Source organism: Azolla caroliniana, unplaced genomic scaffold (genome assembly GCF_043228905.1).
Source record: "Azolla caroliniana isolate FFs.n. ecotype wild unplaced genomic scaffold, voAzoCaro1.0.p SCAF_1, whole genome shotgun sequence".
Lineage (NCBI taxonomy): Eukaryota > Viridiplantae > Streptophyta > Polypodiopsida > Salviniales > Salviniaceae > Azolla > Azolla caroliniana.
Genome location: NW_028230436.1, coordinates 11,780,059 through 11,802,376, shown reverse-complemented (window position 1 = coordinate 11,802,376; position 22,318 = coordinate 11,780,059). Strand labels below are relative to the sequence as shown.

At 39.8% G+C, this 22,318-nt stretch overlaps 2 protein-coding genes across 2 annotated transcripts; one reads left to right on the top strand and one right to left on the bottom strand.

Moving 5' to 3' along the window:
* Positions 1-4,668: 4,668 nt before the first annotated feature.
* Positions 4,669-14,779, top strand: LOC147868999 (ABC transporter B family member 19-like). Its single transcript, XM_087325638.1, has 11 exons — positions 4,669-4,774; positions 6,837-6,891; positions 7,191-7,366; positions 7,578-7,778; positions 9,379-9,638; positions 9,720-10,036; positions 10,123-10,346; positions 10,430-10,809; positions 10,896-11,341; positions 13,018-13,259; positions 13,346-14,779. The coding sequence occupies exons 2-11, from the start codon at positions 6,873-6,875 to the stop codon at positions 14,561-14,563; spliced, it is 3,483 nt and encodes a 1,160-aa protein (XP_087181764.1). The 5' UTR covers positions 4,669-4,774; positions 6,837-6,872; the 3' UTR covers positions 14,564-14,779.
* Positions 14,780-15,125: 346 nt separating this feature from the next.
* Positions 15,126-18,417, bottom strand: LOC147868998 (transcription factor HY5-like). Its single transcript, XM_087325646.1, has 5 exons — positions 18,284-18,417; positions 17,243-17,387; positions 16,737-16,893; positions 15,854-15,906; positions 15,126-15,481 (listed from the first exon to the last, which is right to left on the bottom strand). Exons 1-4 carry the CDS (start codon positions 18,315-18,317, stop codon positions 15,859-15,861), a joined length of 384 nt encoding a protein of 127 aa, XP_087181772.1. The 5' UTR covers positions 18,318-18,417; the 3' UTR covers positions 15,126-15,481; positions 15,854-15,858.
* Between the last annotated feature and the right edge of the window lie 3,901 nt (positions 18,418-22,318).

The window sequence follows — 22,318 nt, the reverse complement described above, 5'->3', positions numbered from 1 at the left end:
CGTACAAGCCAAAATAAGTAAGAAGCTGAACCAGTGGAGTAGATCAAAATTGTCCTTCGCTGGTAGGGTCCTTGTGGCGAACCAAGTGCTGCTCGCTACCATGTGGCACTCAGTCTCATGCTGGATTATGGACCCTGCAGGTTTGCACGCGATTAAGGCTGCCATTAGGGGGTTTATATGGTCAGGTAAGGACAACCCACGGGCTGCCGCCAGAGTCTCATGGTGGTGGTTAACGCAACCGCGGGCCAAAGGGGGGCTTGGCCTCATAGACCCCTTAATGCAGAGTCGTGCATTGCTGGCTAAAATGGTGGTTCGCTGCCTCCTGCCAGGTAAGGGGTGCTGGAAGGTACTTCTTCGCAACAGGCTGCAAGTAGGGACTCCCAAGTATGGTAGGCCTTGGCCCGACTCCTTGAATTGGTGCTGCACGGGTGGAGTCCCACCCAGGCTGGCTTGCCATCCGGAGGATAGGGTCACGAACTCCATCTTGCGGGCATGGTGCCATATACGACAACATTTGGTCAAGCACACCCCGGAAACAGTGACCGAATGGACTAGACAGCCACTATTCTGGAATCCTCATGTGCGAACGAATGACAACGCGATGCTAGGGCAACTTAAGGGCCTAGCATGGGGAAAGTTGGCACAAACAGGCCTCCTATCTATAGACGATTGGAGACGCATGGCTGATTCAGGAAGAGCCCAAGAGGTCCTTTTCCCCCCCCTCAAGGGAGCTACGAAAATGCGGAGACTGATAGCTGAGGCAGTTGACAGGGTTCCGATGGGGGTGGCGAGAGAACATGCATGGTTCGGTCTCTTTGACGAGGCTGGAATGGTCAAGGCGCTAAAGGGCATGAGCGGATCGGGGAGTGATACAGTTTTTGGGGACAGCCAGAGCAGCGGCTCTTGGCACCCAATCCGAGTGGTGGCACAGATTGATAACATCTGGAAGACAGACCCGGATGTTGCTACGGTGGAACCCCATTGGAGGTTAAGGGTATACGGTTGTCGTCCCCTTGTCGATCTGGATTGGGACCCCGGGGATTTCAGATGGAAACATGACGATAGACTCCACCACTTCTTCGATTACACCACTAAATTGGGGCGGACTTTGCAACTGCAGCGAGGCGACCCCCTTCGCAACGGCTGGCGAACATTGGGCATCCCCGATGAGGCGCTCATTGCCTTTTGGAAGGGTCTTTGGCGTCTCCACATGCCTGAAAAGATCAAGCTCTTTTGGTGGCAGATCGGTCATAATGTGGTGCCCGTTGGCGAATGGTTAGATAAACGGGGCGGCCCGTTAGGCTGCCCACTGTGCTCTCTACCTAATGAGTCTCTGAGACATTGTTTGTGGGATTGCCCTCAAGCTCAAAAGGTATGGGATAGAGTGACTCGCCTCCTTGTGGCATGTGACGTTGAAGGAACAGCCTCGTGGAGCGCTGCGGCATGGATTGATCACTCGGTCGAAGGGTGGACGGACGCCGTCAATGCGGATAGTTGGTGCTATGTATGCACGAGAGGCAAAATCGTCAAGATCCGTTTTGAAAGAGGCTTGCAGCCCGCATCCCCTAGGTTTCCGGAAATCTGGTTGCTGATCGCAGGTTTCACCTTGTGGTATATATGGAAAGCGCGTTGCCTCAAGGTCTTCCAAGGTACGGTACGCCCCCCGGAGGAAGTGATCATGGACATATGGTTCGCGCTTATCAGCTGCCTACGAGGGCAACTAGAAGAGATCTGCAGCCACTCCAACGACGTGACCACTGCCCGTTTGCGCTTTTGGCAGAAATGGCGGAACACACCTATGGTGATGCAAGGCGGGAGTGGCCCGAGGTGGAACTACCAGCCCCCACGCTGGTTGTTTCCTATTCACCTGCCACCCTCTTTTCGGTGTAGGCCCCAAGAGCCGACTCGTACGAGGCCACATTGAAGGGCATTGCCTTGGATATAGGTAGCTTCTTACATTAAGTTAGGCCGCAAGGCAATGTAAGTGGCTCATCTTCTTTGGCTTGATCGGAGGAAGTCTCCCCGATGTGTGTATAAATTTCCTTATAGACTCTATGTAATAATCCTTCCTAACTAATGGGAAAGTAGCTTTACTTTGAAAAAAAAAAAAAAAAAAAAAAAAAAAGTGTCAACAAATGTTCCTCCTAACATGAAACTTGCTCTCTATTTCAAAATACAATTTTAAATCTTAGTGAACAAAGAAAATGGGTTAAATCATTCCTGTTGATTTACAATGTAAAACAAATAAATAAAAACCTACAATTAGTCTTCATTTCGTGCATTGCAACGGAATTCCTTTTTAATTGACACTCTTCTTGAAGAAGAAAATAAAAACCTCTAAAAAGTAATAAAAATATGGACATGTGCACCATTTGTATATAATTATGAAAAAACACATAAGCACTATCATGATAAATACATGATCTTTACGAGGATAATATACATAAATGACAATAAAATTGTTACCTAATTTGACAAACACATGATGTAGGCATGATTTAAGACTAAACGCTACCAATATTTACACGTGTTTATTACCTTGTGAATTTATTGGCACTTGTGGAGTGTCTACACCCTTCACAAAAGGTTCAACACATGGTAAGATGCCTTCCATTTTTATACCGCCATAACTTCATGGATGTTAATGATCATTTTCCATCATGTCATCATATATTACCTTCATTTTTATCATGGGTTGGTAAGAGAACACATCTCATAAGCTGAGCTTGCTTACATGTTAAAAGAGTGGCTACATTAAAGTTGCTATGAAGAGGATACGTTGTCTTTGTATATCACATAAGAAACATTGATATAGGAACCCGTTACAACCCATCTAACAATGTAACGCATAAAATATTATGGAATATAACTCATGAGTTGATCAAAAAAGTAAATCAAATTTCTAACGAACACATAGGTAGACAATAATGTTAGGTATGAGTAAATTTGAAGGACATCAATAAGGTTTCAATAATCTTCCCAAACAACCCCCCTAACAATTTGACCCACTCGCTACTTAAATATGTCATGATCATTGTTTAGGGTGATGGAGATTGTCTTTTACAAGACAACGTTATCTATTGAAAGTCACATGCTGTGGTATTGACATTGGTTTATTAGTCAATGAAATTTCCGTGTTTGTAGATGAGACCATCAACAATTTGGCTTATAAAAAAACAGTTTCAAATTACACATTCAATAGCCCGAAGACATAAAGCAATAGTCAATGAAGAATATTTATAATGTTGGGTTGTTGTTAAAAAGTACAAAGTTTATCATTAATAGCTTACATAAAATTTAACAACATCTACTGCATCCATATGTAGTAATGTATTAACACACAATCCTTAGTTATAAACATTGGTTGTTTTCATTAATAGCTACATGGTTCAAACAAAATTATGTATGTGAACCACATGGATGTAAAATGAATTGAAAGTCAAATACTAAGCCCAACACGAAGTATTGAGTATTTTCAAACTCAAAGCACGAGAATCATAGCGATCACTATGTGCATGGGGAAGTATAATGATTAAATCATTGCTCACAAAGTTAGCAACTTAAGAATCACGCCAATAAGAGAAACAACAATACTTGATTGCAATTCAGTTAAACTTAACCATGCTACAGACATTGTGTGTACATTGAACATAGGGTAACAAGCATCTCATGGTTGATCAATTAGAATATTCACATACGCACGAAAACAATCAAGGATACTAATAACCATAAGCTTCAACGGTGCTTTCATTTCTTGGAGTGTTATATATATTAGTCATGTTAAAGTTGCTAGATTTAGATCAAAGATAAGGCAAGACACATGCACGTCTCTCTCAATGTCAATCAATCTTGCCACATCATCCAAATGGTCGGTCTCACGACTCTCCATAATCATACGAAGGCAAAAGTTTGAGGAGGGGGGAGATCTATAATTAGCGTCATATGTAAAATGACGAGGTAGGTAAGGGATGGAGATTAAGGTTGGTGATCGTTGGGGATAAAAAATTGTAAGACATGGACGAGGCACACGGGTGCGTGGAAGTTATGGGTTCCATCCATGATGGCACCAAAAAAAAAAAACCAATGAAAAGAAATCGGGAGTGAACCCCCAAATGCAGGCTACAGACGAAGGGCTAAGTGTCACGGCATAGTAACCGTGACACTAAGGAAGAATGTAGGGTGTAATGAAGATGGTACGAGAGTGAGGGTTCGAGGCGACACCACGACATTAAGTGGCGGTAGCCAAATATGGAGGATCAACGTACGATGAACGTGAAGCGGGGGGCCCAGAACCAGCAAAAAACCAAAGAAGAACGAGAGGGTGAGAGAGTGAGTTATATATGTATGTGAATAAAGGGACGGACGGATGGACGGACGAACGATAGATCGATCGATCCACCCAACTCAATTCATATGACAATTATATGTATATTCATATATATCTTCTTGGGCTTGGGGGGACAAAATAACACATGAATGAATGAATGAATGAATGTATCATGCTTTTTTTCTTCGTAATTATTGTACGAGATAGCTAATAGGCTAATAATTAATAGCTATAGCTAGCTCCTCCTGTCAAACAATCAGAAATTCTGTATGACAGCAGCAGCTTCTGCAGGGTTTGGCAGCAGCACGAAGACGGGCGGAAAATGGCGAGGGAGACTGCCACAAACCGCGAGGAAGTCAGTATCATTCCACAGACGGCGATGGAAGAAGAAGAAGAGAGAAGAAGAAGAAGAAGAGAGAAGACGAAAGAGGAGAGAAGCTCCAGACTGTGAGTGTTTTTGTTTGTATCTCTCTCCGACCGATCGATCTCCACCCGTATTTCTTTTCTTTTCTTTTCTTTTTTGTGAATGAAAAGAAAAGAAAAGAAAAGTGTGTGCGCGCACACGATTTCCGTGCATTTGCTGTTGCTGTTGTTGTTTGAGAGAGAGAGAGAGAGAGAAGAAAATATTGTTCACGCTTAGAGATAAAAAAGAAGAGGAGACATACAGGTACTTACGTCTTCTCACACTGAAATGGAGATGTTTTTTAACCACAAAGAAAAAAGATGGAGAGAGAAAAGGTTTATCTTTTATGGAAAGAAATAAAAATTCACAGAGAGACAGAAAGAGGGGGTGAGAGGAAAGAGAAGAACCGGATTCCTCGTCACACTTTCTTTGCCGCAGCAAAGCATGGGAACACACAAAAATAAACAATGCAGAGGATTTTCTTTTAAGCTTCTCTCATTTAGAGAGAGGGAGAGAGAGTGTATAGTAAGATAACGGGGAGAGAACGTAGATCAATTAATTAATCTCCTTCACCACCTAACCGTCACCATCGTCCTTGCCAGATAGATGCTTGCTCATCGTCGAGCAAGAAACGGATTCTGACTTTTCTGTTCTTGGTCAAAATCCATGGTTTTCGTTACTTGCATATAAAAACCACATGATTCCTCTAATGGCTCTATTGACCATATCTCCATATGTTGTGTTACTTCATCACCTTCAACAGTGTAGGAAGAAAACTCTGACCACATTAGCCATATCTGTGTGGCCATTATCAGTATATAAACCAGTGCTATGCTTCCTTCCTTGCATGGGCTCATTTTTTCCCACATCTCCTTATAAATCATATGCTTCCTCGCTCACATGGCTGATTGACTACGTCACATATTGTGGTTTTTTGAGTGTTGTAACCACAGATTGTAAAGGAATTTTGAGTTCCACAGCCATTTGGTTGCATACCTGTGGGCATTAAAAGTGTATATACCAAAGGACTCCTTGTGTGGCTGATTGCACACTCATTGCATTGTGGTTTCTGGCATTATCAGCGCAGATTGTCAAAAAGACGTCTGGGCTCCATTGCCTTCTGTTTGTATACCTGTGGCCATGATCAACACCGAAGAAGTTTCCCTGGATTCTGGTTCTCTTCTATCACATACTAGTCTAAGGGCAAGCAAAAAAGATTATATTTACAATGATGAGACCCTTGGGATAGAAGAAAACATAGTGGTTAATAACAGTAGGCTGACCAGAGATGAAGACATTGACCATGAAGAAAGTGTACTCCCCATTAATAGCATTAAATCAGAGCAAGAAAGCGATTCAAAATCCAATCCAAGTGTTCCTCTCTATCAGCTTTTCTCATTTGCAGATGGTGTGGATTATGTGCTCATGATTTTGGGAACAATAGGTGCATGTGTCCATGGTGCATCCATCCCTATATTCTTCATCTTCTTTGGAAAGCTCATCAATGCATTTGGATCGCATGCTTCAGAACCTCATGTCATGGCGAAGGAAGTTGCGAAGGCATGGTCATTTTCTCATGTTTTTTACTTCTTTGCTACCTCCTTCCTGGCTTTGCAGACCTAGTTGCATTCATTACTAGGATCCTTTGCGCACAGCTTATCATATTATCTGGCTGTTTTTTTGATGGGATAAATGATCACCAACTCCTACACTCAAGTAGCTGAGCTATGATGCGTCCATTGCCATCTTAATAGAATAACTTATTGACTGGTTTAATTAGGTTCAATCAATTATTTCTATCTTGCCATCTAATTGATGATGTCTGCAGTAGAGATTTCTTGAACCAAAAAGCTTAGTGTAGCCCTTTATACATGCTTATAACCCTCAAGACTTGATTTCATTATCTAAATAAGTCACCATGGAATCCCTGAGGTGCTTATTGAAGAAATCTTGAACTGTTCATGCATACCTTTAAACTACAAGACTTTATATCTGATATATGCATGTGGTTTCCAGTTTCACATTTGCATCTCCCAACTAAGAGAGAAGATGTACAAAATTTATGCTTGTAATGTTGGCTCAAATGTTTATATTTCTTCTATGCAGTATGCTCTCTACTTCCTTTACTTGGGAATTGCAGTCATGGTATCGGGATGGCTAGGTATAGTTTTTCATTTACTTTTTTATTGATAATCGGATTATAGTGGTTGGAAATGCTTTACATTTTCAGGCTCTGGTATTTTCTTTTCCCTCATTAATAATATGATTCTGGAACCATTACTTCTTCATGAGCCTTTTTCGGAAACCATTACTTCTTTATCCTTTACATTTTTAGGCTATTGAATTTTTTTTCCCTCATAAATGATATATTCTGGAGTCCAGTGGATGGGGTTGTTTAATACCTGATGTGTAATAGCTTAAATTTGCGAGAATACAGAAATTATCCTTAATTTTGTGCAGAGGTCTCATGCTGGATGCAGTCTGGGGAAAGGCAATCTGGACGCATGCGAACATTATATCTACAAGCAATGCTCAATCAAGACGTGGGGTTTTTTGACATAGATATTAGCACTGGCGAGATAGTGAATAGGATTTCAAGTGATACTGCTCTTGTGCAGGATGCCATCAGTGAAAAGGTGTGTGTTAGCCATGTTGCCTGTGAAAGAAATTTAATAGTCCCTGTGATAAAAAACACTTCGCAGGAAACATTTGTGACACAATACTGGATGCATCTTCATTGTGGTAAACTATGTGATCCAGGAAAAAGTTGTGACATAATATTTAATGTATCTTTGTTGTGATATAAGATCATGTGATGAAAAGAAATGCTGATTTATTTGTTTATAGATGGGCCATTACCTACACTATATGGCCAGATTCATCTCTGGGTTTGCTGTGGGATTCTCGTCTGTATGGCAACTTACACTTGTCACTGTTGCTGTTGTTCCTCTTATGGCGTTGGCTGGAGGAACATATGCTGCAGTCACAGTAGGACTCACCGGGAAAAGCCAAAAGGCATATGCAGAAGCAGGAGGTGTCGCGTTGGAGGTAAATACTTTTTCTCTTTTTTGCAGCTAATTTCTTACCCAGATACTCTTTCAAATTCTTTTCTTAGAAAGTTGAATCCTTCTTGTGTACTGGTAATACCTTGATATCTCAATCTTTCTACAAGCTTCTTTTCCAAACAAGTATCATGTCTTTATTATCTTAATCTTTTTAGTAAGCTAACCATACAGCAAAGCTGTGGTGCCTGGAGGGCCTACTCACTGAAATCATTTATGTTCTTTGAAATGAAACTCGGAAATGATATCTGGCACTAGGAACCATGAAACACAAGTTCCGAGTCTCGTTGCAAATATAGATTCAGTTTGTTGATGGCCGTTGTGATCAACACATTGTCTCATCATGATTCCTCATCAAAGCTCACGATTTGATATGAGGCTCCTTCTTGGCTATGATCTATCTCATCTCAAGTGTGGAGACTGGCTTGATTGAAGTATTTTGGAACGATAATAACTTTCGTGCCACACATAATAGAAAAATGGAAATGCCATCTTTATCTGTAAATGTCAAGATTGTCTGCATTCAATCACATGAGATGTGGATATTCTTATATCTGTGATTTAGCATATATCCTTTCATGGAACAAACTGTACTTTGTGGCTTGTATGACAGAAATGCGATGGAGTTTTTTACATCCGTGATTTGGCATAACAGAAATATGATGGATTTTCTTACATCTGTGATTTTGCATAAATCCTTGCATGGGAACAAACTGTACTCTGCAGCTTGCATAACAGAAATGCGATTAATGTTTTGAAGCATGCTGTAGGAGAACATGTAGCCACTGGAAAATATCTCCCATTCTAAATCTCTTACCCTTTTAGTTGCATGGTGCTGTGCTGTAAAGCTTCACCATTTATAATTGAAAGTTGCAGCTGTTTTTACCATCTATACCACTTTTCCTAGAGTTAAAAAGCACTGCCTGACTTTCCTACATCTCTATGCCAGGAAGCATTTTAGCTTGTATTGTGTGAGCAAGGCTTCCTGTAAATTGTTCAATATTAACGTTTTTCCACACAATATTTTTGTTATTCAAACCAGAAAATGCCAAAGTATAGATAGAAGCATTTCCATGGGTGAGGGATTGTTCCATACTTTAAATACATGTATTGATATTGCCTCCTCAGAATGTTTTCCAGTGACAAGGTACAAATTGCAACCATGGAGGAAAAATTAAAGCCAGCAAATGCAATTGAGTAAGGAGTGAGTGCAAAGAATGGTTTGAAGCTTTGTTTTCCTAGTGACAAGCTACAAATTGCCATATTAAAGGAAAAACCAAAGAGCTGCAAATACAACTGAATAAAAAGAGGATACAGAGAATGGCTTGAAGCTATGTTTTGAGTATTTACTAACATTTTGAGATTTTGAGTAGTCATTCTTGCAAGAGACTTATCATTTGTGCTAGCATAGAGCTTATTGTAGTAAGGGTTCTAAGCATGCTTTTGCCTGTGATACCACGGCTCATATACACATGCTTATTTTTTGGCACTGATGTTTCTTCATTAGGTGGTAATTTCACATGTGGAAAGATGCATATTGATTTGATAATACTTGATAACTGGAATTGAATTCTTATGGATCTTAGGCAATATCACAAATCCGGACTGTCTACTCGTTTGTCGGAGAGGAGAAGACTATTGATACATTTAGTGCAGCATTGCAAACTTCTTTGAAACTTGGAAAGAAAGGTGGAATGGCAAAAGGAATTGGTATGGGCTGTACCTATGGAGTACTTTTTGGTGCATGGGCCTTACTACTATGGTATGCGAGCACCTTGGTTATTCATAAGGTGACAAATGGTGGCCAGGCTTTCACAACAATTTTGAATGTGATTATTAGTGGCATGTAAGTTTTAACTTTTCACAGTTCTTTCACATTGTAAGTCATATCAATTGCTTGCAATTAAGTACTTCTATGATTATCTAGATCACTAGGTCAGGCAGCACCCAACTTAACTGCATTTGGTAAAGGAAAGGCTGCAGGTTACAATATTCTTCAAATGATAAAATCTAAACCTGTAATCAATGCCAGTCATCTTGAAGGGCAGATCCTGGCTCAAGTTGATGGATACATAGAACTGTCTAATGTATGCTTCAGCTACCCTTCTAGGCCAGATGTGGTTATTTTTAACAACTTCAACTTGGAAATTCCTTCCGGAAAATCTATGGCATTAGTAGGTGGAAGTGGTTCAGGAAAAAGCACGGTGATTTCTCTGATTGAGCGCTTCTATGATCCCATATCTGGTGAGTATCTCCGAGAATCTAAAGCTATGTTTTCCCGAGCAGTATGGCTGGTCTGTGCAATTTATTATTGTTCAGATGCTTTGCAGGAAAGGTATTGATCGATGGCCATGATATAAAAACTTTACAGCTCAAGTGGCTTAGAACACAAATTGGATTAGTAAACCAAGAGCCTGCTCTATTTGCAACTAGTATTATGGAAAACATACTTTATGGCAAGGATGGTGCAGATTTGAGAGCTGTGCACATGGCTGCGAAAGCTGCAAATGCTCATTCTTTTATTGAGCAGCTTCCTAATGGATATGCTACACAGGTATAATGATATTCCAGGAAAGTTAACTTGGTGTTCCTGTATGCATGGAAAATATTTTTTTATCGTACACCTTGCATCACCAGGTAGGTGAACGAGGGGTACAATTGTCTGGAGGTCAAAAGCAGCGGATTGCAATAGCAAGGGCAATGCTGAAGAACCCATCCATCCTTCTCCTTGATGAGGCCACAAGTGCACTAGATGCAGCCTCTGAGCATTTGGTACAAGAAGCATTGGATCAACTTATGGTTGGAAGGACAACAATTATTGTGGCACACCGTCTCTCAACCATTCGAAATGCTGATACAATTGCTGTGATCAAACTTGGCAAAGTTGTGGAGTTGGGAACACATGATCAGCTCATGTCTAAAGGTGAAACTGGGGAATATTTTGGTCTGATCAAATTTCAGGATTCTTCTTTGAACAGGACAAACTCAAGAACTACAGCTTCAACTAAGTACTCCCAGTAAGCCTGTAATCTTTATATTTATGGGCAATTACCCTCACGATCTCTTTAGCATTTGACTAAACATGATTAGCTTTTCATGTCAGGGAGCTAGCAAGGAATTCGTACACATCTTTTACATTGTCGAAAACCCTGAGCTCACATTCGTCAAGCATGCATTCTTTTGCTTTTGAATCAGATTTGTATCCACCAGTTGAGCCAGGTGATAACTATAGCAAGAAACCAGCATCTGCACCTATATTCTGGAGGCTTCTCAAATTAAATCTTCCTGAGTGGCCATATGCACTATTGGGAACAATAGGTGCTATCATGGCAGGGGTTGAGACTCCCCTTTTTGCATTGGCTATAAGTCAAGTGTTGATTACCTTCTACAGTCCAGATATACCACATATGAAGTATGAAGTTCGTAAAGTGGCCCTTATTTTCGCTGGTGCATCCGTTGCAACTGTGTTCATTTACGTTATGCAGCATTATTTCTTCACACTCACCGGGGAGTATTTGACTGCACGCATACGGAAGATGATGTTTTCAAGTAGGTTTCTTCCCTTTTTAATTTGTCTATTAATCTACTTTGAGGAGAGTACCTGCATGTTAGTAGAAGAGTACCTGCATGTTTGTTGGTAGAGAGAGAAATTGTTTCAGTTCAAGAATTTGTGGAATGATATCCCATTGAATTTCTTCAAAGGGAAATTTCTGATTGATATTTACTTCCATAGAATGAACTATACGTATCATACGTGCATTCACATTCGAGAATGATTCAATCAAACGTGTATGGTAAATCATCTCGAAGTTGGATTGGATTGATTATGGTCTATATTATATATTGATTCACTCTCAATCCCAATAAGTGGACTCTAATCCATTGTGAACCACCAACATAAGTATGGTTGCAATATTTGCATTGTATCACATGCATACCTTTGGAATGCTTCTTAAGAATCAAGACATCTCTATCCTCCTCACCTTAGAACTTTACAAAAAATGAGTATGAACTATAGAGATTGAATCAAAATATGACATTATAAATTATAACCAAATGTTCAAAAACTCATAAAACGTATATTCGAGAGTATGAAGAAAACATGACATAGGCAGTAGTAGCATAACAACTTACCACTAGGGTGAGCTAATTTCTAATAACAAAGAAAGAAAAAAAACGGAACATGACACTAACATAAAATTTTGCCATGACATGACACTAACGAAAGGATATAAGAAAATTGGGAATTGAACCCAAGACATAAGCAATAGTAGCATGACAACTTACCACTAGGTTGAGCTAATTTCTAATAATGAAGAAAGAAAAAAAAGAAAAAAAGAAAAAAAATGACACTAACATAAAATTTTGATATGACATGACACTAACGAGAGAGAGATGAGAAAATTGGGAATTGAACTCAAGACATAGACAACAATAGCATGACAACTTACCTCTAGGGTGAGCTGATTTGTGATGATAATAAATGAAAAAAAGGAAACAAAAAAGGAGCACACATTTTTCCCTTTTCAAACGTTTGAATGCTTGCACGAACACGTTTATTATGGTCTATGTGTACTTCCTTTCCATTGCTTATCGAGTACTTAGAACTGCTTTTGTCATTCTCCAATATGTTTGATATTTTATAATTTGCTTTCAATAAGAAATTTGACTGGTATTGGGAGTGATTAGAGTGGATGTTTGGATTCCAACTGTTTCCCTCATGAATCATGATGTAACCTAGGTGGATTTTCAAAAATTCTTCTCTCAGACTTGTCACTAAGATCCATATTTGGATGCTGATATGGGGAAAGCACTTACAGTGATGGTTTCGTTTCATAATGGTTCCAATTTACTGGCAGGGGAAAAATGACATGATAGAACTCGTTTCTTATCTGTGGTAAAGATAGATAGATCTTACTATTATCCTTGGAACGGATATCAAATATTATATGTTGATCCAAAAGAAGCAATTTCCTGTAGTGTGTCTAGGGCTTATCAGAATATGCAACAACCCTTAACTTGTCCTTTTGTTTTGATGAAGCGTGCTGCATCACAGATTTATTTTATTTGGAAATAAAGTCCTGATATGCCGTATGTGTTGGGACCTGATGTAGATTAGAAACATGTGTCTTGGGTTGTTGGCTAATATTTGGAGTTTAGGCTCTTGGCAAATAAACGGTATAGCCCTAGTATAATAAAGCACTCTTTTTCTGTTGCTTTTGTAGACATTCTTCACAATGAAGTAGGCTGGTTTGATCTGGATCAAAATAACAGTAATTTACTGGCATCAAGATTGTCTACTGATGCCACATTTGTTAGAGCTGCTGTGGCAGATCGATTGTCAAGCATAACACAGAACATTGCACTTGCAGTAACAGCTTTTGTGATCGCATTTATCATGGAATGGCGTGTGACTCTAGTAATACTTGCAACCTATCCTCTTCTTATTGGAGCATCAGTTGGCGAGGTACATGTCGTGCCCACATATTTTCCCTTTGAAACTCTTTTTTTTTAAGAACTCTCCCTTTTGATGTATTGTACCTGCTGTAACAGCAATTATTCCTCAAAGGCTTTGGAGGAAATCTTGGGAAAGCTTATGCCCGTGCCAGTATGGTGGCAGGAGAGGCTGTGAGCAATATTCGCACAGTTGCTGCTTTCTGTGCTGAAGACAAGATATTAGATTTATTTACGTCTGAATTGAACGTTTCAAGCAAAAGGCTATGGTTAAGAGGACAACTGAGTGGTATAGGCTATGGTATTTCACAATGCTGCATGTATGGTTCATATGGTTTGGCTCTCTGGTATGCATCAGTACTAGTTAAACATCAAGAGACCAACTTTGGAAATGTGATGAAGGCATTCATGGTGCTTATTTTAACAGCATATGGAGTTGCAGAAACAATTGCAATGGCTCCAGACATTGTTAAGGGTTCACAAGCATTAGCTTCAGTATTTGCTATCATTGATAGGAAGTCAGAAATTGAGCCAAATGATCCACTTGCAATAGTTGTTACTCAAGTAAAAGGGTCAATTGAACTGCAGCATGTTGTGTTCAAATATCCTGCTAGACCAGATGTTCAAGTATTCGAGGATTTGAGTCTACGCATTCACTCCGGCCATAGCCTTGCTGTGGTTGGGCCCAGTGGGTCTGGAAAGAGTTCTGTAATTGCCCTTGTTGCAAGGTTTTATGATCCTCAAGCAGGGGTAGTCTTAATTGATGGAAAAGATATAAAAAAGCTTAACCTTCGCTCTCTACGACGACACCTTGCTCTTGTACAGCAAGAGCCTGCTCTCTTTGCCACTACCATTTATGAAAATATCAAGTATGGATCGGATAATGCGTCTGAAGCAGAGGTGATAGCAGCAGCTAAGGCTGCCAATGCACATGGTTTCATCACATCACTTCCACAAGGATATCAAGCAGATGTAGGAGAGAGAGGAATGCAACTCTCTGGAGGTCAAAAACAACGTGTTGCAATTGCGCGAGCTGTGTTGAAGAATCCAGCAATTTTACTGCTTGATGAAGCCACAAGTGCATTGGATGCTGAATCAGAGAAGGTTGTCCAAGATGCACTGGATCGGTTAATGAAAGGACGCACGTCAGTGGTTGTTGCTCATCGTCTCTCTACCATTCGTGGTGCTGATAACATTGCAGTGTTGCAAGATGGTCAGGTGGTAGAGCATGGTAACCATAAGCACCTTATCAATAAACCTAGAGGCATATATGCTCAGCTAGTTAGCTTGCAACAACATATTAACAGAAATCCTTGAATATAATGTTAACTTTCTTGGAGTGTTTCCATGTCCATTCAAGTTCGGAAATTTGAAGGGCTGTGATTCTACATAAGGCCAAGGCCATCAATTGTCAGTAATGTACATTGTATTTTTTGGGGGGTTTAGGGATAACTTTTTCTATTTCTCTAAGAGGTGTTTCTGTGAGCACAATTGCTTGCATGCTGGAAGAGGGGCATGTAATAAGTTAAATGGAGGAAACACTCGAGTCAAAAAACTCGATTCAACATTATAGTTTATATTCATTTAATCTAGTAGCCATGGCCCATTAATCTGTTCATTTTGAAAATTTATAACCTACAAGCTAATTGCCTTTCAGTGAAAATTGATGTGAAACATTTGAATAACCATCCAGATGTTCTAGAGAATTCTTTCATAACATTAATCCCAGGCATCTGAGATTGTTATACATACATAAAAGTGTTTTGTAACCCAATAACAAGGTGTTTGGTTCAACATTAATTTTTCAGAATTTACAACTTACAAGCTAATTGCCTTGCAGTGAACATTGATGTAAATCATTCAACTAGCCATCCAGATGTTATAGAATTCTTCCTTAACATTAAGCTCAGGCATCTGAGGTTGTTATACATAGATGAAAGTGTTTTGTAACCCACTAACAAGGAGTTTGGCTCAAAGCATTTAAAAGGGTAAAGTATTCCCAATCTGAATAACCATTTGCTATGTTACATATGCTTGGATTATGGTGTAGTGAGTAGAATTGTATCACAATTTTGAGATACTTTACAAAAGCAGCTCAGCTCCACATCAAATACATTTAATGGTAAGCATTCTGGATGTAATAGAGCTAAACATGGACAATAAGAACTTTTGCAGCACTTGGTAGTTCAGAGAAAAACATCAGCCCTTGAGTTGTGCAGGTTCAAAATATCAATTCTGGAAAAAAAAAACAATCACCTCCACCTCAAACAATAAGATACACCCTCACATTAAGAGTATCAAAGAACAATACGCTGTTTGGAGACCAACAACCTGATGAGAATGATGTCACAAGTAAAAATGCTGAGGGAAAAACTCCGAAATTCCTATTTTCTTTGTTTCCCAGAATGCAGTTGATCAACACCCAAAGAAGCAATTACATTAGCTATTTAAGTTTCTTCCCTTTTTTCTAACAATTATGACACAGGGCGTTTTGGGAATCAACCAGAACTTGCGAGCATTTTGGGAAATGTAGAAAAACATGGGCATCTAGGACTTTTTCCTTAAATATTAAATGCACTTTAATGCTTCCGCTGCCCGCATCATTACCTTGTTTATCCTCTGGAATTTTCATTTGTCGATGAGGTACTGCTCCTTATAACCTGGAATTTTCATTTGTTCATATTTAGTAATGGAGAGAGTATATTATAACTGAAATTACTCCCTAGCACTGCAAAAAACAGTTGCAGCACTTGTAGAAAATGAAACAATGCAAAGCTTGAGTAGTTGTACCACAAATAAAGATTTCAATGGAGAAGAATGAAAAAGAATTATGTAATTGAACTGATATTAATCAATTGCTCTATGGCAGAAAACACATAATGGCAATTCTATACATTAAAGTAAACCCAATAATATAAACACGGGGGCTTACATACAACCATTCTACAATAATCTAAGAATAGCATCAAGACATGTATGTAATTATGCTATAAATACAGCCTCTTTTGATCAAAACACAACGGCCCTGACGGCTCCTCTGTAAGAATTGCTTTGGCACTGACAAGTATATACTATTTTGAGCACTTCAGCCCAAAGTTTCTAAGCTTTGTACTTGCCACTGAAAACATATATGACATATATAGAGTCGAAGCACTTCCGCCCTAATCTTCTTAAGATTTGTATATGTACATATGAGTTTATGACATTTCTGGATTACGTGAGTAACATGTGTATATGCTTTTAGTCAGATGTTCTAGACCTGCGGCATTCAATGCTAGTTTTTAAATACTTAAAGTGCTAAAATTATGACCTACGACAACATTTGAGAAGCTCCAATCTGTATACTTTCTACTATGCTGACATCCATCAATCCTACTCCATTGAATTTTTAAATTGATATTCTTCAAAACTAGATTTTTTCCTGCTAATTGTAACCCATTCATTGAAGAAGTGCAAAAGGCTCCAGGTGGCAGAGAATGAACTACATTACCTTCCGTAGCATTGCATTTTCTTGTTGTAGTGTTGAAACCTTTTCTTCAAGCACTGCATTCCTTTGTTCCAGCTCTTTCATTTTAAGTTCTAGCTCGGACACATATGCCTTCTTTCTTTCCCTTGCTTGTTGTGCAGATACTCTATTCCTAAGCAACCTGTACCACGGTTTGTTTAATTCTAGCATATGAAGGTTGCTCATGAGACCCTGAAAATTCTTCTATGTATTATATTGGAAGGGAAGAACAGCCCAAATACCCCTGAGTTTTTCTTTATTTCCAGAAATGTCCCCAAGCTTTCATAAATTCCTCAAATGCTCTTGGCAACCTCCTCTCCAGAAATTATATGTGCTACTTGATCAATCATATATGGTCAACTTCATCCCCTTCTCTGTCTTTCTATAGTTGACCAGAGGCATTTGGGGAAATAACGAATACCAAATGGCATTTGAGGAAGTAAAGAAAAAACTCGGGGTATTAGGGAGTTTTCTCTCATTAGAATCAATACCGTTTCATTCGTTTATGCTCTTTTTCTGCTGGTAAAGCTGCCCTTTTTCTTCCACTACCGCTCTTGGTTGATCCAGGTACAGACTTCTTCGCTTCGATTCCTCCCATATCTGGAACTTCCCTTGAATCTGATCCACTATCTTCCTCTGAGATAAATGATAAGACAAGTGTATAAAGCTATTGTTGGGTATCACCCTTCCGTACATCCCCAATATAAATATGCCCTAGATTGGTAGATCCTAGTGAACACCCCAGGTATATCATATGAGCAAACAATGAGTTTTTATCAAAAGCCACCCCTGTGCATCTAATATATCAATCACTCATGATCATTTTGTAATATTAGTATATCATGTCTCACTTAATCTCATTGTAGCCAAGTGATCTTCTAGTAATATTATGATATATTGTCTCACTTAATCTCGTTGTCATTAGCGTTCAGATTATCATGTCTCACTTAATCTTTGATCCTCCGTAGTTAACAAATCTCAGCTATGAACAAATTCTCTGCTGCTGCTGCATGTATATCATGCTTAGACCACGGATGTTGCAAAATCCAGAAAACAAGTGCCACAAAACTATAGCACAAATGCATTTATGCACACATAGCATGCCAAGCATTATTCACATGTATTGTGAAAATGCGGCAATGAAGTGTATGAAATTGTGCACATATTCATCTATGAATTCAAGGTAGCATGCCTAGACAGTTGCATATATTGCAAAGATGCAAACAATAAGTGTATGAAACTATGCACAGATTTATCTATGCATTATTACACATCTACGTATGTTAATTATTGCCGCGAAATGCTAGAGATTTCTCTGATAAATGCAAAATATTTCAGAAGATGAATTAAAACAGAAAAATCCCCCCAATAACACTTATTGTAGCGAAATATGCAAGGGATTTCTCTGAATAAAAAAACAGCAATCAGGATTGACAATGAGACCAAAGTGGTAATGCAAAAAGTATATCTTACAAGATGCTGAAAGGAGAGAGAAACAGAGGCAGAGAGGCAGAGGGAGAAGAAGATCTCACCATCTTCCATAAAGAGAGGTTTTGTCTGCTCCATGGATGGTAGGGGTCGATCGCCACACTCGGATGCGTACCACAAAAATTGATGAAGAAGAACTCTTGCTTCTTGCTTCTTCTTCTTCTTCTTCGTCTTCTTATTCTGCTACTGCTGCTGCTGCTGCCGCCGCCGCCGCCGCCGCCGCTGCGACCTCTCCCGTCTGTCTGTCTGTCTGTGTGTGTGTGTGTGTGTAGATGGATCGATCACACACTGTAGATCTGTGGGGGTCGCCCTCTGCGCGCGCGTGTTTTGTTCTTCTTCTGAATCCTCAACTCCCTTCTCTCTCTAGATCTGGGTCGTTCATTGTGAGCATGTCGTGGCCTCTTCCTGACCGTCCGATTCTCCACTTGTCTACTTGGAGGTGGCTAGTGAGTCGTGGCCGCTTCCCAGCCATCCAACTCCAAAGCCATAGGTAGGATTCAGGAACAATCCATCCATCATACACCCTCTCTCTCTCTCTCTCTCTCTCTCTCTCTCTCTCTCTCATCCAATTTCCATAGGGCTCCCCCCGCCTTCTTTTAGTTAGCGAGGCTAAGTGCCCCGAGTACACCCCCCACCGTAGCCCCATTTGTCTACCTCGATCAAATCTCCTTGCAAAACACACACGATCCCTCCCCGCTCTTCACCACCTTACCTTAATACAACACATCATTACTTGGTTTTCTTAATCCTATCAAACATGTCTCCCCTTGACGCGATTAAAAAAACGAAAAAGAAATGAGGAAGAAAAAAAAAACTTGGTGGTTTGAGTTTTGCACTTCGCTTTTGACTTCACCTTGTAGCTCGACCATTTTCTACCTTACATCATCCCCTTGGACTTTGCTATTGAATAAGGAAGAAGGTCCTTTGGACGGTTTCTTGCAAATCACATGTTTTTAAATGAGAGGGTAGGGTGCATGAATCACGTGGTGATGTTAGTGTAAACAAGAATACCTTTAGATATTTCATGGATGAGTTGAGCATGTCCCTACGCATTTGTAAGGTCGTTTGTGCTCCTATTTAAGGTTCCATGGATTGCTACAAACAAAGCCTCTAATTCCAAACCCCTCATTCCTCATTCCTCACTCTACTAAACTTCGTGTGGTTTGAAGGACAACGTGGTGTGCTTGGGGCTTCAAAAAACTTTCAACGTTGATAATACAAGTACAATGCTTGGAATATAAGTTTTGCATCCTATTGTATTTCAAATTTTTTTTCTTTTGTGTTTTTGAAACTTACAAGATTTTCCCAAGGCAAATATGCATGAATATATTAACTCTTTGGAAAGCGTTACACTATAATGCATGCATGAGCCAAGTACACAACGATGTTAAAAATGAGCCTCTTTATCATATCATGTTATGCGAGAACATTTAAGTTGGTTTAATCCCACTTGTTGTACATGTAGACTTCTGTCATGATGATTATTGTGATATAAAGTGTAGTGAGCTTTAACCCATATCCATAAGCTTTTTTAAAGTTTTCTTTTTTCCCTCTCCATGAATAACACTAACTAGATTTTTTTGGGTGACCCATGACCCATGCCTATTATATTTTTTAAAGTTAGCTTTTCCTCTCCATGACCCATCATGATGTGGTGGTGGTGCAACTAAACAATCCCAACTAGCAAGTGGTCCCAAAGTGAGTCGGGACAAACTCGAGAAACCCCAAAAAGAGTTGGGATAGTCCCAAATAGTGTTGGGACAATCCCGATCGATCAACATGCAGTCCCAATTTGAGTTGGGACTCAAGAAAGGAACCATATCCATACCCATACCCAGTCCTAGTCCTAAAAGGGGCACCACGTTGGGTTGGGACAACCTGTCGGAATGGCTAGTCCAACGGTCATATCTTGGCCTACATAAGGAGTCTCTCCTCATTTTTGGATGATTCCTAATCTCCGAGTTCTACTCTCCCCCACTGTAATATTGAACACTCTCTAGCCCTTCTTTATCTTTTGGTTTTGTCCTAACATTGGGAGAATTTGGGATTGTTGTAATCTTGTATCTCTTTCTTATAATATAAATCATCTTCTTGTTCAAATTGTCTTTGTCCCAACCATGTTTCGTGCGTTTTGAGTCCCCCGTAATCTAGGGGCATAACAATGATGTACTCACATGTCTATGATCATGGATGCCCTTCTATTCCATGTTCAAACATGCATTTTCCAAGTCATACCATTTTCACGAGAGATGCTTTTCACATGACAATACCCATGAAAATCGTCAACCTTAGCTTATGTGTATAACCATGCATTACATTAATCATAGCAATTGATATGTCGCCCTTGACACAACAATAAGACACCCATGAACATCAATGCTCTTAGATTCCATGTTCAACCATTTATTCTCCTAATCACACATCAAGTGCTGTTTTTTTGCAAATATTAAGTGCACCATTTTGATATTGATCTAAAAATGAGATAAATACATGAGACATGAGTGGTATTTCCAAAAAATTGAAAATAAAATATCTTTCCATTATGGTGGCACCATCTCGTCATACCAAATGTGATTTTTTTGTGTGTATATTATTCATAAAACAAAAGAACTCCAAAATTTTTCCTCAAGGTTTGAACTCATATTGTTTTTATTAAAGCAATAAAATAAAGGGAAAAGTACCAAGATACCCATGGAAGTTCTTCTATTTACCAGAATTGTCATGGGCATGACCATATAATATCCCGTGGTGAGAATTTACCATAGTATTATTCTATACACGTAGATAAGTGTGAGGGTTAAACGAGAGTGTAAAGAAGGGGAGGATTACTTTTAATCCTCGGGATTGACACAACCCATTAGGCCAAGTGTGAACTTGCATGGGGGCCTTGGGTATCGCTATAAATAAGAGGCCTAGCTACCCTCATTTCATCATCTTTTGACTACGTCGAGACTCTGTTCTTGTGGTGGGTCAACTCTTGTAGCGAGCACACCAACACCAAGTACGACTTGACACCATGATGGTGGTATGGGACGCCGATCGAGGCTCGAGTCCATCTCGATCCCTTCACTCGGGGGTGGTCGGGTGGATCGACACCCTTCTTTCTCTCTCTCCTTTCTATCTATCTATCTATCATTATTTTATCCTTATCATATGCTCACATTAGGGCATATCTCTAATAGTTGGTATCAGAGCTCATGTTCTAATGTTTCTTTTGTTGTCTTTTGTCTTCTTGATTGATGGTGATCGATCGATGTGCGGTCGACCTTGATCCATACAACAATCAACAAAGGAACTTCGGTAATCGATCGATGTGTTACCATAGTAACCTGATCTTCAACCTCATCTCATACGTCTAGAGGGGTATTGACGTGAGATCATGATATCGATTAATGTTTTCCCATGATATGTTTACATCACGACATGATGTTATGACTATTTGTCTGACTTTATCCTATTTCTTTGCCAGAAATAATCATTCAATGGCTCAAAATAACGACCCGATGTCACCCGCTCAAGCGAAAAGAACTCAAGGAAATCCTCCTGAACAAATGTCCATTGAGATGTACTTTTCACAAATAAGCCATTACCTTAGTTTCACCCCTCAACAGATGACCGAACAATGGCAATCTTAAAGTGCTCTCAAGGCACGTGTCATTAGTTTACAACGTGAGACTAATAGACCTGATGAGCGATAGGGTGAACCATTGTTTGTCGTTAAGCTATTTACGGGAGAAAAAAAGGAAAGAACCGAAGAAGCAATCTGCACGTGGCTGGGCCGATGGGAGTCTCATTTTGAGCTCTATACCACACCAGATAGTACGAAGATTGCATATGTCGGCCGAGAACTAGGGGGTAAGGCCGCCGCCTAGTGGCATGGGCTCCGTACTTTGGGGAAATTGCCCGATACTTGGACAAATTTTGTCACAGTTTTCAAGGGCCAATTTCTGCAACCTCCCTCTTGAACCAAGGTAGCACAAGCTTTAATGAACCTCTCTAGCAGGAAGTTTTCCTCGCTAGAAGACTATTTCCACCATGCTAAAACCCAAATCCAAAAATCGGGTTTAGAAGGGGACAAT

Bases quoted from the DNA above. Each gene is read 5' to 3' on its own strand.
- LOC147868999 (XM_087325638.1), top strand. The intron at 10,810-10,895 runs GTAAGCCTGTAA...TTTTCATGTCAG, and splicing joins GCTTCAACTAAGTACTCCCA to GGAGCTAGCAAGGAATTCGT. The intron at 13,260-13,345 runs GTACATGTCGTG...CTGCTGTAACAG, and splicing joins TTGGAGCATCAGTTGGCGAG to CAATTATTCCTCAAAGGCTT.
- LOC147868998 (XM_087325646.1), bottom strand. From the start codon at position 18,317: ATGGAGCAGACAAAACCTCTCTTTATGGAAGATG. The intron at 17,388-18,283 runs GTGAGATCTTCT...CATTTATCTCAG, and splicing joins ACCTCTCTTTATGGAAGATG to AGGAAGATAGTGGATCAGAT. The intron at 15,907-16,736 runs GTAATGTAGTTC...TGAAAATTCCAG, and splicing joins AAAATGCAATGCTACGGAAG to GTTATAAGGAGCAGTACCTC.